Consider the following 13,755-nt stretch of genomic DNA (forward strand, 5'->3'; position numbering starts at 1 on the left):
GAAGATGAGTTGCTGGTTAAATCAATTGGGAAAGATGAGGGTTGGGCAAAAAGGTCTTTTCAAATTACAGGGTAGTTTGATCAATAAAAAAAAATTTGTAACATTTAGCGCCTAAAATTAGCAGTGTGGACTTAAATGGTTTTAGGGGAGTAAAATAGAGGTGGTACGTAAAATTTTGAAGGGATGCATGTGGATTTGTCAGAACCTTATAAGGGCATGAACAATATTGGGTGCATTTTAGGGGTAGATGTATTTTACCCTATTTTTTTATGGAAGAAGAAAAATTAACTTTGCTCACTACAGTCACTACTGATGAATGTAGAGAATGAATTTGCACTCTCTTTGAGACCAAAAAAAAACTATAATCAAACAGCCCCTCCAACCATTGGTTACAGCAAGTAAGCAATTTATAGCTTCATTATTATAATCCTAGACAATAAATAGTGGCTTGTTTATAGTTTAGTGGGTTTAATCAAAGAGGAATCTAGACTGTAAATGGGTACATATAATTTAAAAATAAGAAGTGAAACCCATTTCTCTAGCGACTCCCATCGTCTAGAAAGTGCCTAGTGAACATTCAACGACTGGGTTGATTGGGTTCATGCTAGGAAGGCGAACATCCCAGTGCATACCCATCCATTGAATGTCTCACTGGGCACTCCCTAGAGAGGAGCCGGATCCCATTTTCTAGCACACAATTCTGCCTATGAATGAATTTTTATCCTCTCCTGTTACAGCATGGTGTTGTAACGCATCATGCGGCGGCTGCAGAGGCCATGTACACCATGTGGGGTCCATTATGTCACATGGCCTCTGCAGTGCCGCATGATGCATTACAGCACCGTGCTGTAACAGGAGAGGATAACGATTCCCTATGAATAGCATGGATTCACAAATTACATTTGTTAGGCTTTTCTTAGTGTGAACTGTGAAGTCTATATTTAGTGGCTTCCATCGAATTACTAATATTGACTTTCTTCAATGTCTATCTCTTTGGTTTGCTCTCTAGATCAAGCCAAAACATAAGGGCCCATATTAGTGTAAGCTTTCAGATGCAACCCATGATGTTGAAATTGTTTATTTATGAGTAAACCAGCAAAATAATCAATTTTCTTTTCATTGTGAACAAAGGTTTCCTACTTATGTCCCATTGTTTTCTTATCTACAATAAAACCTTGATAATTTGGTCAGTGCAAGGAGTCCATCTAAGATCTTTTGGGATGGCAATGGTTTTAACTCCTTGTTGGTTATCTTCTGACACTTTGATTAGCTGATAGGTTAAAATCTCTGTAATGGGCTTAGAAACGGATGCTGATGTGGAAGACTACTGGGCTACTAGCTTGGAAAGATGCTTTCAGCCTTTCTCAGACATGTAGACTTTTTCTGCCATGAAGGCCATGTAGGAAAGCCTCTAATGCAATGGTCTTGATACCCTTATCAATGAAGAAAAAATCAATTCCATCGTTTCAAGTGAAAATTTGTTTTAATTTTATTGAAGAACAAAGTTTTCCTCCATCATGGGTGCAATGGTAAAGTTGCTCCATTGTGATAAAATAGTCATGGATTCAAATCTGAAAACAGATACTTTGTGAAAGTAGGGGTAAGGCTACATACATTATGAGCCTTTTTAAACCCCACAGCGCTGGGAGCCTCATGCATTGGGTACACCTTTTTTTTTTTTAAGGTATTCTCCATCATGGATAAAGGAAAAGTATACCAATCTATGGTCATTAGTATCTCTCCCCTCATAATAATGCTACTCTTTGTCAAGGGATTTTCCTTCACTTAGGTGGGTGGGAGAATTGTATTAGATATCCTCATCGGATGAGTTGGCATCGACTCATCCATCCTCTCTTGTATATATTTGTAGATATCTTCTAGAGATTAGTTAGGATCAGATTAGGATCTTTTGATCACAGTTTTGGTAGTTTTCCCTCTATCAAGGAGTTAATTACTCCATTGTATTTGTATATATTACATTTACCATTAGTGAAATAATCCATCCGAATTACATTCAATTACCATCTTAACATGGTATCAGCCTAACATTCGATCCTCATCTTCCTCCATTTTTCCTCTCTAATGGCCAAAACACCGGTCATCTCTGCCCCACCACCCCTTACTTCCTTCACAATTCCGATCACCCTGGCACCCCTCGTGTCACCCAACTTCTCAATGGTGATGACTTTCCAACCTGGAGCCATTCCATCACCATGGCTCTCCAGGCAAAGAACAAGCTCGGTTCTATTGACGACACTCTCACACAGCCCGCTGCTGATTCCGAAGATTATCTCGCCTGGGGTCGCTGCAATTCCATGGTTACTTCATGGTTGATTCACTCTACCATCCCCTCTATCGCTAACAACATTCTCTGGACCACGAATGCTCGCAATGTTTGGGTTGATCTGAGCGAAAGGTTTTCTTAACAAAATGCCCCCCGTATATTTGAAATACGACGTTCCATATCAAATCATTCTCAAGGAACTAACTCAGTCTCTGCCTTCTATACTGCCTTGAAAACTTATCGTGATGAATTATCTTCATATCGGACCCTTCCCGCATGCACCTGTAGCGCCATGACGATGTTGAATGCTTATGTCGAAACTGATGCTCTCATCGATTTTTTACAGGGTCTCAATGACTCCTTCTCTGCTGTTCATAGTCAGATCCTTCTTATGGATCAAACGATCCTTACAAGGCTCTCTGTTCCCCTTGATCAAGTCACATTAGCTGCTCAGTACTTGTCTTCCCGAAACGATTCTAAAGGCAATACTCGCCCACGATATCATTGCAACTTCTGTAATATGGATGTGCATTCTGACTCTAGATGCTTCAAGCAACATAGTTACCGACCCAATTGGACTCCTCGTCACAGTGACAACACTAAGCACAAGTCTCGCAACAATCCTGGTCCCTCTAATGGCATTGCTTCTGCCTGTTACCCTGCTGCGAATGTGACACAGTCCGGCAAATTTGCCCCACCTATTGCTGCTCTTCCCACTATTTCTGCCGAGCAACTCCAATAGCTTCTTTTGCTTCTTCCTACTGGTAATCCCCACCCATTGGCCAATGTCGCAGGTACAGCGCTACTTACACTACCTCCTTCTTGTTTTTGGATTATTGATATCGGCGCCACAAATCACATGGTTTTGAATTCCACCTTATTTTCTACTTTTAAACAATCAACTTCCCCTTCCTCTATTCGGTTACCTGATGGGTCAACTACACTAGTAACCCATGTTGGTACTGTACCCTTGTTTTCTCACCTACACCTTACAGACATACTTCTTGTTCCATCCTTTAAATTTAACTTATTATCTGTAAGTAAATTTATAGCCCAAACCAATTCTCTAATCGTTTTCCTTCATGATTCTTGTCTTTTTCAGGACCAAGTGACGAAGACGATTTTTGCGACGGGTAAACAACACGGTGGTCTCTACTACTTGGAGTGCTCTTCTCCTATGGTCTCTGCAACCTCATCTCATTCCCAGTTCAAACTTTGGCATTGGCGTCTCGATCACTGTTCTCCTACCCTTCTTCCCAAATTACATCACCTAGATGCTACTAATTCCTTTTCAAATAACAATGTTTGCAATGTTTGTCCTCTTGCAAAACAAACCAGGTTACCATTTTCTTCTAGTATGATTTCTACACGATGTTGTTTTGATTTAATTCATGTTGGCATTTGGGGGCCCTATCATACACCCTCCCTCTCTGGTGCTCGTTATTTTTTAAGTATAGTTGATGACTACTTGCGCTCTACATGGGTTTACTTAATGAGCCACAAAACCGAAGCTAATTCCATCATTCGGAATTTTTTCACTTTAATCAAAACCCAATTTCATATGACTATTCATCAGATACGATCTGACAATGCTCGTGATTTTTTAGCACGGACACCTTAATTTTTTTTCAAACATTGGGCGTTCTTCAAGAATCAAGCTGTGTTTACACCCCACAACAAAAGGGTGTTGTGGAGCGAAAACATTGCCATCTTCTTAATGTTGCTAGGGCTCTTTGTTTTCAAGCCAATCTTCCCTTACCTTTTTGGGCTGATTGTGTTCTTACAGCCTGTTACATAATTAACTATTTACCTACCCTGTCCTCAAAGGGAGAACCCCTCATGAACTTTTTATTTTAAAAAAAAACAACCATTTTCCATCTCAAAGCCTTTAGATGCTTTGTTTTGGCCGCAACACCACTATCAAACACAAGTTTGATCAACAGGCTCTTGGAATTTTCATTGGTTTTCCCCATGGACAAAAGGGTTACAAAATTTATGACCTTTCTAATAAGGTTACCTATGTATCTTGCAATGTCATTTTTCATGAAACTGTGTTTCCCTTTTGTCCTATACCCCAACCCCTCCACAACACCCTCCTATGTTTTTCCTATACCACCGACGGACCATGATGAAATTCCTCCAATTTCCGCCCCTGCCCCAACTCCATCACTGCCACCATCTCATCTTGATACTGCCGCTCCAATCCCATCTCCATCACTGCCGCAATCTCACCTTGATACTGCTGCTCCAACCCAACCTTCTCCATCTATTCCTCCCTCCACGTGCCCGAAGCACCACTAAACCTCCAAGTTATCTAAAAGATTACCAATTGTCTATTGCTCAAGCAAATACGTCTTCAACTGTTGGTCAAGGTAAGTCTCACCCGCTTGCTCATTTTTTAAGTTATCATCATTTTTCTTCCAATCATATGTCCTTTCTCACTACTTTAACCACTACCACTAAGCCTACCAGTTTCGCCAAGGCTATGAAACATTCCGAATGGCATGATGCAATGCAAAATGAGATTATTGCTCTCACAAACAACAAGACTTGGACTTTGGTTCCGTTACCTCCTAGCAAAAAGATTATTGGGTCTAAATGGGTTTTCAAAATTAAACGGCGAGTGGATGGTTCTGTGGAAAGATTTAAAGCTCGTCTTGTTGCTAAGGGCTACACACAAATTGAAGGGGTCGATTACCATGACACATTTGCCCCTGTGGCTAAACTTGTCACCATCCTTGTGCTTCTTACTGTGGCAGTCGCAAAAGATGTATATATGTTGCCCCCTCCCGAGTATCGTCGTAAGGGGGAGACCGTCGTTTGCAAACTCCAACAGTCTCTATATGGGCTCAAACAGGCATCCTGAAATTGGTTCTCCAAATTATCCATTGCTTTACTAAGTTTTGGTCTTATCTAATCATAGGTTGATCATTCTCTTTTTGTTCTTCGTCAACAATCAGCTTCCCTCTTCTTTCTTGTATATGTCGATGATATCATCATTATTGGTTCTGATGACACTTTACTATAGGACATCAAGACTCGCATTTATTCTCAGTTTCAAACCAAAGATATTGGACCCCTGAAGTATTTTCTTGGTATAGAGGTCGTCTGTTCCCAAAAGGGTCTTTACCTTTGCCAACGGAAATACATTCTTGATATACTCAATGATAGTGGACTCACTGGCACTCGACCGACGGATTTCCCAATGGAATAGAACCTAAAGCTTTCTGATTCCACAGGCAGTATTCTGATCCGGCTCCTATCGGCGGTTAATTGGTCGCTTAATTTATCTAACTGTTACACAGCCTGATATTGTACATACGGTCAACATTTTGAACCAATTCATGCACCAACCCCGCCAACCTCACCTAGATGCTGAACATCGTTTACTATGATATTGAAAGGCACTCCTAGACAAAGCATATTTCTCCCTGCAAATTCTGATCTTTGCTTAACGACATTTTGTAACTCAGATTGGGCTAGCTGTCCAATGACTAGACGATCCACCACAGGCTATTGCATTCTTCTTAGCTCTAGCATGGTTTCTTGGAAAAAAAATAAACCACTGTGTCACGCTCTTCTGCTGAAGCCGAGTACTGTGCTATGGCAATTGCTACCTGTGAAGTTACTTGGCTCTCGTACCTCTTACGGGATATTGGCTTGCCACCCTTGAAGGGTATTACTCTATATTGTGATAACCAAGCAGCGCTTCACATTGCTGCTAACCCAGTTTATGATGAGCGAACGAAGCACATCGAGATAGATTGTCATGTTGTTCATAAGAAATTACAACAGGGACTTATTTGCACAACCAAGATAGCTTCGGCTAATCAATTGGCCGACTTATTCACTAAGTCTCTTGGTTGGGCTCAATTTCAACATCTCAAGTCCAATCTAGGCATTCGAGACCTTCATGTACCACCTTGAGGGGGAGTATTAGATATCCTCATCGGATGAGTTGGCATCGACTCATCCATCCTCTCTTGTATATATTTGTATATATCTTCTAGAGATTAGTTCGGATCAGATTAGGATCTTTTGATCACAGTTTTGGTAGTTTTCCCTCTATCAAGGAGTTAATTACTCCATTGTATTTGTATATATTACATTTACCATTAGTGAAATAATCCATCCGAATTACATTCAATTACCATCTTAACAAATTGGGTTGGGAAAATGCTAATGTGGCACTTCAAAATCCTATCCCAACCTTGTTTGGTTAATTTGAGGTAGTGAACTTACAAAAACTCAAGTGACATCATTAATCGTTTTGTCTGCTGATGTGGCACTTCAAAATCTCATCTCTTTGCTGTCCAAAGTCCCACCAATTTGGTAAAATTTTGTTTACTATTCATGGGAAAAGTAATTTTATCTCAACTTTACCTCAACATTTTCACCCCAAGAAAATCCCATCAACATGTCGATCTCATCTTCCCAATAATCCCACCCCATCTTCCCATCTAAACAAACGGGGCCTTAGGTGAACGTCAACTGGGTCCTTTATTGAATTTGAATTCCACTAATTCATTGTAATGTTATCCAAATACACCCTTAATTTTCAATGGAATTTTGGTAAGTTTATAATAACTAAAAGATAACGATTGCTACTTGCCTACTTGTAACGCTTGATGACTGAAGGGTCAAAAGAAAATTGAGAACCAGTGAAACGAACTTATGGATATTCTTTCCTTCCATCATAAAGCTTTCCCTAACTTGTAATGGAAAGTTATGAGTAAATACAATAAAATAATGTTTATATCCTTGCATCAAAAAAGAGAAAAATATATACTTATATCCAATGATTGAAACCATAGTTAACTCTTTGCACTTTTTTCTACGCTACATCAATCTTCTTGTTTTTTTTAAAGTATTAGTTTCATAAGGGAAAAAGTTTCCACACTACTGATGTATCAACACTTTTTTACAAATTTTTTTAGGGGGGGAAAGGATAGACATGTTGTCTGCTTCGGGTAAACTAGTGGGCGATAGACACATGAGAAAGGGATAAGGGAAGATGGAGTCTTTACACTAAGTGGGGAGAGGCACACATGTTGGCACCCTCATAGTGTGCCCAAACTTTACCCATTTTTATTATTTTTTTCTTTCATACCCAAATCAGGTGAGTCTCATGGAGATGATACAATTCTTAGTACCACCATTGGTGTGGTGTGAGATTTCTCACACACAAATCTCACAGGCAGCATGGGAACCCTCTCCCATTTCCAAAAGTGAAAGCATAATCATCATGTCTTCAATCCACACCTTTTTCCCTTCCAAGTTCATATTCCTTGACCAAATTCCATATCCACCAAAAACTATATCCTTCCTAATACATTATTACATTATAATAATTGCCTTTAATTAAACATATAAGCATCATCACATGACAAATGAAATTTTGACCCCAATGCATTAATCAGTGTTATTGCGCCACGTAGGTCATGAACCTAAGGTGAGTTAGAATGAGCAAATCCAAATACCTTTGGATTGAATTGTGTTAGCCTTATAGTATCATCAAACACGTGTAAAATATGGTTTAATCAGAGTCAGCCTAAATCAATTCCAAACCGACTTGGATGATTCAACCAACCCTAATTCGACATTGACGAATATAACTATAGGAGAAAATTTCCCATGGGGGAGTGTACCACCCACACCCGGACATAGTGGGGGGCAAAATAACCATCCCACCCTCAATGAAAGACAGAAATCACACCCTCATTGGTCCCTGTATGCACGCAAGAGCCACGCTCCCCCTATAAAGAACTCTTTTACATAACTATATAAGCCGCCAATTGGATCCGATTCTTGTTCTATGATCTATGTAGCCAATTGAAAGCCCAAGTAATTGGTGATTCTTCGTATAGAGAATCATTGCCATCTATGATGAGTTTCTAGATTCTACATAAAAAGTGATGTTCTTCTCATATTATTTAAGGGTGTCAAAATGGAACCCAAACCGATTGTCGGAACCAGAATCAACTACTTACGATCGAACCGAACTGCACCGTATAAAAATGACGTGATTCTGATTTCATAGGTTCTATTACCGGTTCTGTTTGATTCAAAACCAGAAAACCGTCGGTTAACCAAATAGAAATTGGGTAGAAAATCGAGATTATGAATATTTTTATTTGTTTAAGAATGGGGTTAAGCACTCTAAAATATTAGGACTCCTTACTGAGATTTTTTTGACTTTTAGTTTGAGTGCCAAATTCATAAAGGGACGAAAGGTTTTAGTACAAGCATGTCTTAGTGGACTTTGTTATGTCCTTAGGTTGGTTTTCCTTGCGGTACTTTACGGCCTTGAGTAATCACTTAAAATTATCATTACAACTAGTATGTCTAAGTGTCACACCCTATCCTAGTCGAGATATAATAATATTAAAAGGGGTGTGATTAGGATGACACGTGTCATCCCAAAGCTATCAAGATCACAGATATAGTGTCCCAACACACAATTAATAAACCAATATTAAAGGCAGGATAATATCAAAGTGCGGAAAGGAAATACCACATTTCACATTGATCAGAATATAAGCGGAAGCATTAGTATTAGTAGTTACAGTATGTTCAATTGTCTAAGTGATACATCGTAGTTTAACGGTTATCCGACTGACCATCATATAACTATTAAAAAAGAATATGCTGTATTACAGACAATGTTTATAAATGGGCACAAAGCCCCACAAGAATCAAAAGAGGGAATAAGTCCCAAGTATCAATACGGCCCGTAAGCACAGTTATCACAAGGACATCCATCGCCGTGCTCCTCTGTCACAGCCTCGGGGTCCTCGCTGCCAATATGATCATACTTTGAGGCCTGAGCCTCGAGTCCAGCAAGGTAAGCATCACCTGCAGCAACATCTAAAAGAGTGTGCACAAAGGGGGTTAGCTCCACTGAGCCAGTGAGGGGATGGGGAATGCACAAACACACATAAATCATAGATAGTCCAGGGTGCATGTAATTATTATCAAATTGCCACCCAATATATAATTCTAAGTCAAAGGCATATGCTACTGCAATAACTCGGGGGACATTGTGGGTCCTTCCTTTCTCATCACAGGGAAGCCTCATTTATTACCATGGGGCCCGTATCGGCCATTGCCTCATACCACCTAGAGGTAGACCCCTATAACCATTACTACCCCTGGCCTGGCCTCTCAAACTCTCCACAGGCGGTAGGTGCTCTGGCTACCCAACACCTAAACTCTTGTTGGTAAGGGTCATAGCATAGGGAACTAATTCTAACCACAGATATATTACATGAATCCTATCGTGTTGAGAGGTATTCCGGGTATCAACGTCCATTTCCATCTAACACCCGGGTACCAGCACAACACGGCGCATACAGGCAAGAATGACATGTAATTTATAAGTTCACATATTTCTGGGGTCCCGGGACCGTAACCCGACACATTCCATATCATCAATATCATCATCATCATATAAGAAGAAATGCAATATGCAATCATGCTTGAATGATAATGCAACCATCATGATATATATAAGTAAGCAATAGTAAACAACCCAAAACAGTCACCCTAACCCACTCACCAAAGATTCACGTATAATCTTTGTGTCTAGTGTAGGTTGCTTGGTACGCGTTCCCCCGTACTATTTAGATAGCCTAGGGATGTGTGAACAAGGTGTTAGAAGGTATAGGTGGGTCCCATAAAGGTTCCCCTAGGTTTACTATTTAGTTCAGTAAAATAGAGCACGGATAGATTTACGGATGTAACCCACACTAGGTGAATCTGTCTGTAGTTCCGTCCTCAATTAAGAGAAGTAGAAGCTTTAGCATTTGGGACGGACTAGTGGAAGTAACCCACTTTGGTGGTTCTGTTCGTAAGTCCATCTAGGCCAAGCCTTAAGGGATTGAGTAAATATATGGAATGGATTTTCGGACATAAGCCCCGATACTTGGGTCCGTGTGTAAATCCATTCAAGGCAGAACATGTGTTCCTTAAGTCTCCGATTTCCAACTTGGTTCCTTGTGTGTCTAAAGGTTTTAGAGCTTAAGGAAGGTCATTCCAAGGTCCCTTAAGATCACTATGACCTAGCCTAAGCTTGATCTTAGGGATTTAAGTATTGATTCCTCCCAAGGTCTCCATTTTTAGGTTAAGTTTATTGATGGTTAAGAATCCAATAGGGAAATTTAAATAGGGTAGGTAGCTGTCCATTAATGAGTATTACTCACATTGGAGCTAAGCTAGGAACCCATTCACCATATTGGGTCCCAAAGGGAACCCTAGGAGTATAAGGGTAAAGATTACCTAGGCAAGGAGTGTGATGTGTACTCCTTGCAAGTGTCAAATGATGTAAATGAATGCTTGTAATGATGACCTTCTTCAAGGCTATTCTTTAGAGTGCAAGCATGTGAAGGTCCTTTGACCTTTGAAGTCAATCCTTGAGTGATGTAGATGTGGATAAGAAGACTTCAATAATGAGAGCAATAATTGACTTTTCACCTTTCACAAAAGTTGAATTTTGGACTATAGTGGATAGGTGAAAAGGTCTGACATGTTCTCTATTTATAGGCTCATTAATGGCCTATAGAACATATGCAAAATGTGCTCTAATGGATCTATTTTTAATCCATCTGGTTGGCCTGAAGATTGATCTTGTCGACCGGATCATAGCCATTGGAAAAACTAGCCGTTAAAAACTAGTCATTGGAGGGCAAAAAGAGCATCCAGTCGATGTCCGGTCGATCGGATCATCGTCCCACTTGATTTGATCGATCGGATCATTTCTAGGAATGTACCAGTGAGGCCACTGTTTCTCCCGGTCGATGCATACCCTGTGATACCGGATCATAGACCGGATCCCTGTCTTGGAATGATTTTGACAGTTTGATAGAGGAGATTGGTCCGGGACTTTCTCCAACAAATTCCAACATATTTTAAGGTCAAAAGGGGTTCAATTAAAACCTCATAAGGTCTCTAAATGATGCAAATGCTTTTTCATTTATTTTATGCGAATGCAATTACAAGTATGTATGCAGTGTGTATCTAAGTATGTGCACACGAACATCTTGTCTTTCTTTTTTCATGTGACGTTCTTCAATCTTTAAAAGATCTTCTTTACTTGACAAGCTTTATTTGAATGTCTTTACTTTGTGTCTTCTAGTTCTTTGACTTATTAGCCTGTTGACATAGTAACACAACCAAGATCTTGACCAATATGTCTGTTATCATCAAAACACTTATGGAGGTAGGGTAGAATTCCCTAACAAGGTTTTGGTACGGAGATATTTGCGTTCTCTAGAGTCATCAACTCCAATCATTTGGGCAAGTTCCACAGTGTCAAATGAGATGTATTTGCCCTTAACTAGAGAGGTGATGGTATAGTCACCTTCATTACCAACAACTTGGAGATTGCAATAGAAGAGTTGCACAAGTCTAGGGTAGGCTTTCTCTTGGGGATAAAGGATGGAGTCCCAACCCAACATTTTAAAGAAAGTGTTGATTTCACAAGGGAGAATATTATTGAGTTCAGTGACACTTACTAACCTTTCCCTAATGAGTTCTTGAGTTGCAATTGCTTCCACAAAATTGAAGCCTCTTTAGAGATGAACAAAGTTCCATCTTAGGTATCCTTCTGTGAATCAACGGTCTTTCTTTTCTTTGAGGGTTCTCCTTTGGAAGCCATAGAAAGCAAGGGTTTTGGAGAACAAGGGTTTTGAAGAGATTTTAGGAGAGAAAGAAGTAAAAGTTTGAAGATTTGATGGTGAAGATGCGATTGGATCACCAAAAGAGCAATAACCTTCAAGGGTTTTGCAAGATTTTGCCCTAAAAACTCAAGAGAGGGTTTTTGGAGAGAAGAGAGAAGGGTTTTGAGAGAAAAGAGATGAGCCAAACGACCCACGGATTGTGTTTAAAAATATTCTATCCGCGATCCAGTTTGCTTGCAGTTACTCATAGGAGTATTAGAGGCATTTTGGGAATTAATGTCAAATTTCTTTAACAATTCTTTGATATATTTTGATTGATTGATAAAAATCCCATTTTTAGTTTGTTTGATCTGAAGGCCTAAAAAGAAGTTGAGTTCACCCATTAAACTTATTTCAAACTCATTTTTCATACAATTACTAAATTCAATGCATAAAGATTCATCAGTAGTACCAAAGATAATATCATCTACATAAATTTGTACTATGATTAATTTAGAGCCCTTACGTTTAATAAATAATGTAGTGTCTATCTTACCAATGATATATGCATTATCAATCAAAAATGTCTTTAATCTATCATACTAAGCTCTTGGTGCTTGTTTGAGTCTATACAGTGCTTTCTTTAATCTAAAAACATGATCAGGGTCAGAAGAGTTTTCAAAACCTGGAGGTTGAGAGACATACACTTCTTCCTCAATAAAACCATTTAAGAAAGCACTTTTCACATCCATTTAAAAAGGTTTGAAATTTTTATGACAAGCAAATGCTAGGAGCATTCTAATAGCTTCTAATCTAGCAACAGGGGCATATGTTTCATCGAAATCAATTCTCTCTTGCTGATTATATCCATGAGCCACTAGTCTAGCCTTATTTCTTACTACAATACCATTTTCATCTAGTTTATTTCTGAAAACCCATTTAGTTCTAATGATGGATTTATTTTTGGGTTTTGGCACAAGCTCCCATACATCATTTCTTTCAAATTGATGGAGTTCTTCTTGCTTGGTCAAAATCCAATCATTATCCAATAGAGCTTCTTTTATGTTCTTAGGTTCTATCATGGATAGGAATGCATCAAAATTACAAGTGTTTTGAAGTTCAGACCTAGTTTGAACACCTAATTCTAAGTCACCAATAATTTGTTCTAATGGATGATGTCTTATTGGTCTAACTTCTTTAGGGAATTCTAATGAGTCTTCATTTGATGTATCTAAAGGAGAATTTTCATTTAAAGAAGTAGTCTTAACTCTTATTGAGATTTCGGATATAACATCCTCATCATCATCAACTAGAGGTTTGTACTTTTCTTTTGGAGGAGAGATATCAAATCTTATGTTCATAGATTCCTCTACCACTAGGTTGTTTTTGTTGAATACTCTATAAACACGGCTATTGCTAGAGTACCCAAGAAAAATACTTTCATCTGATTTTTCATCAAATTTTTCTTTGGAGTCTTTAGTGTTCAAAATGAAGCATTTACATCCAAAAATTTTAAAATAGTCAACTCTAGGCTTCTTTTCAAAATATAACTCATAAGGTGTTTTAGATAGGATTTTTTGAATCAAAACACGATTTAACACATAGCATGCAGTATTCACAACTTCAGCCCAAAAATATTTAGGTAGAAAATATTCATTTAACATAGTCCGGGCAGTCTCTTGAAGAGATCTATTTTTTCTTTCAATAACCCCATTGGATTGAGGGGTTCTAGGAGCAGAGATATTGTGAGTGATGCCTTCATCATCACAATATTTCCCAAATTGGTTTGAGTTGTCAAACTCACCACCATGATCA

At 39.0% G+C, this 13,755-nt stretch overlaps 1 protein-coding gene across 1 annotated transcript; it reads left to right on the forward strand.

The window, feature by feature from the left end:
- Positions 1 to 4,712: 4,712 nt before the first annotated feature.
- Positions 4,713 to 5,150, forward strand: LOC122638804 (uncharacterized mitochondrial protein AtMg00820-like). Its single transcript, XM_043831652.1, has one exon. The coding sequence runs from the start codon at positions 4,713 to 4,715 to the stop codon at positions 5,148 to 5,150; it is 438 nt and encodes a 145-aa protein (XP_043687587.1).
- Positions 5,151 to 13,755: the final 8,605 nt, after the last annotated feature.

Source organism: Telopea speciosissima, chromosome 9 (genome assembly GCF_018873765.1).
Source record: "Telopea speciosissima isolate NSW1024214 ecotype Mountain lineage chromosome 9, Tspe_v1, whole genome shotgun sequence".
NCBI classification, from domain to species: Eukaryota; Viridiplantae; Streptophyta; class Magnoliopsida; order Proteales; family Proteaceae; genus Telopea; species Telopea speciosissima.

Bases quoted from the DNA above. Each gene is read 5' to 3' on its own strand.
- LOC122638804 (XM_043831652.1), top strand. From the start codon at position 4,713: ATGTCCTTTCTCACTACTTTAACCACTACCACTAAGCCTACCAGTTTC.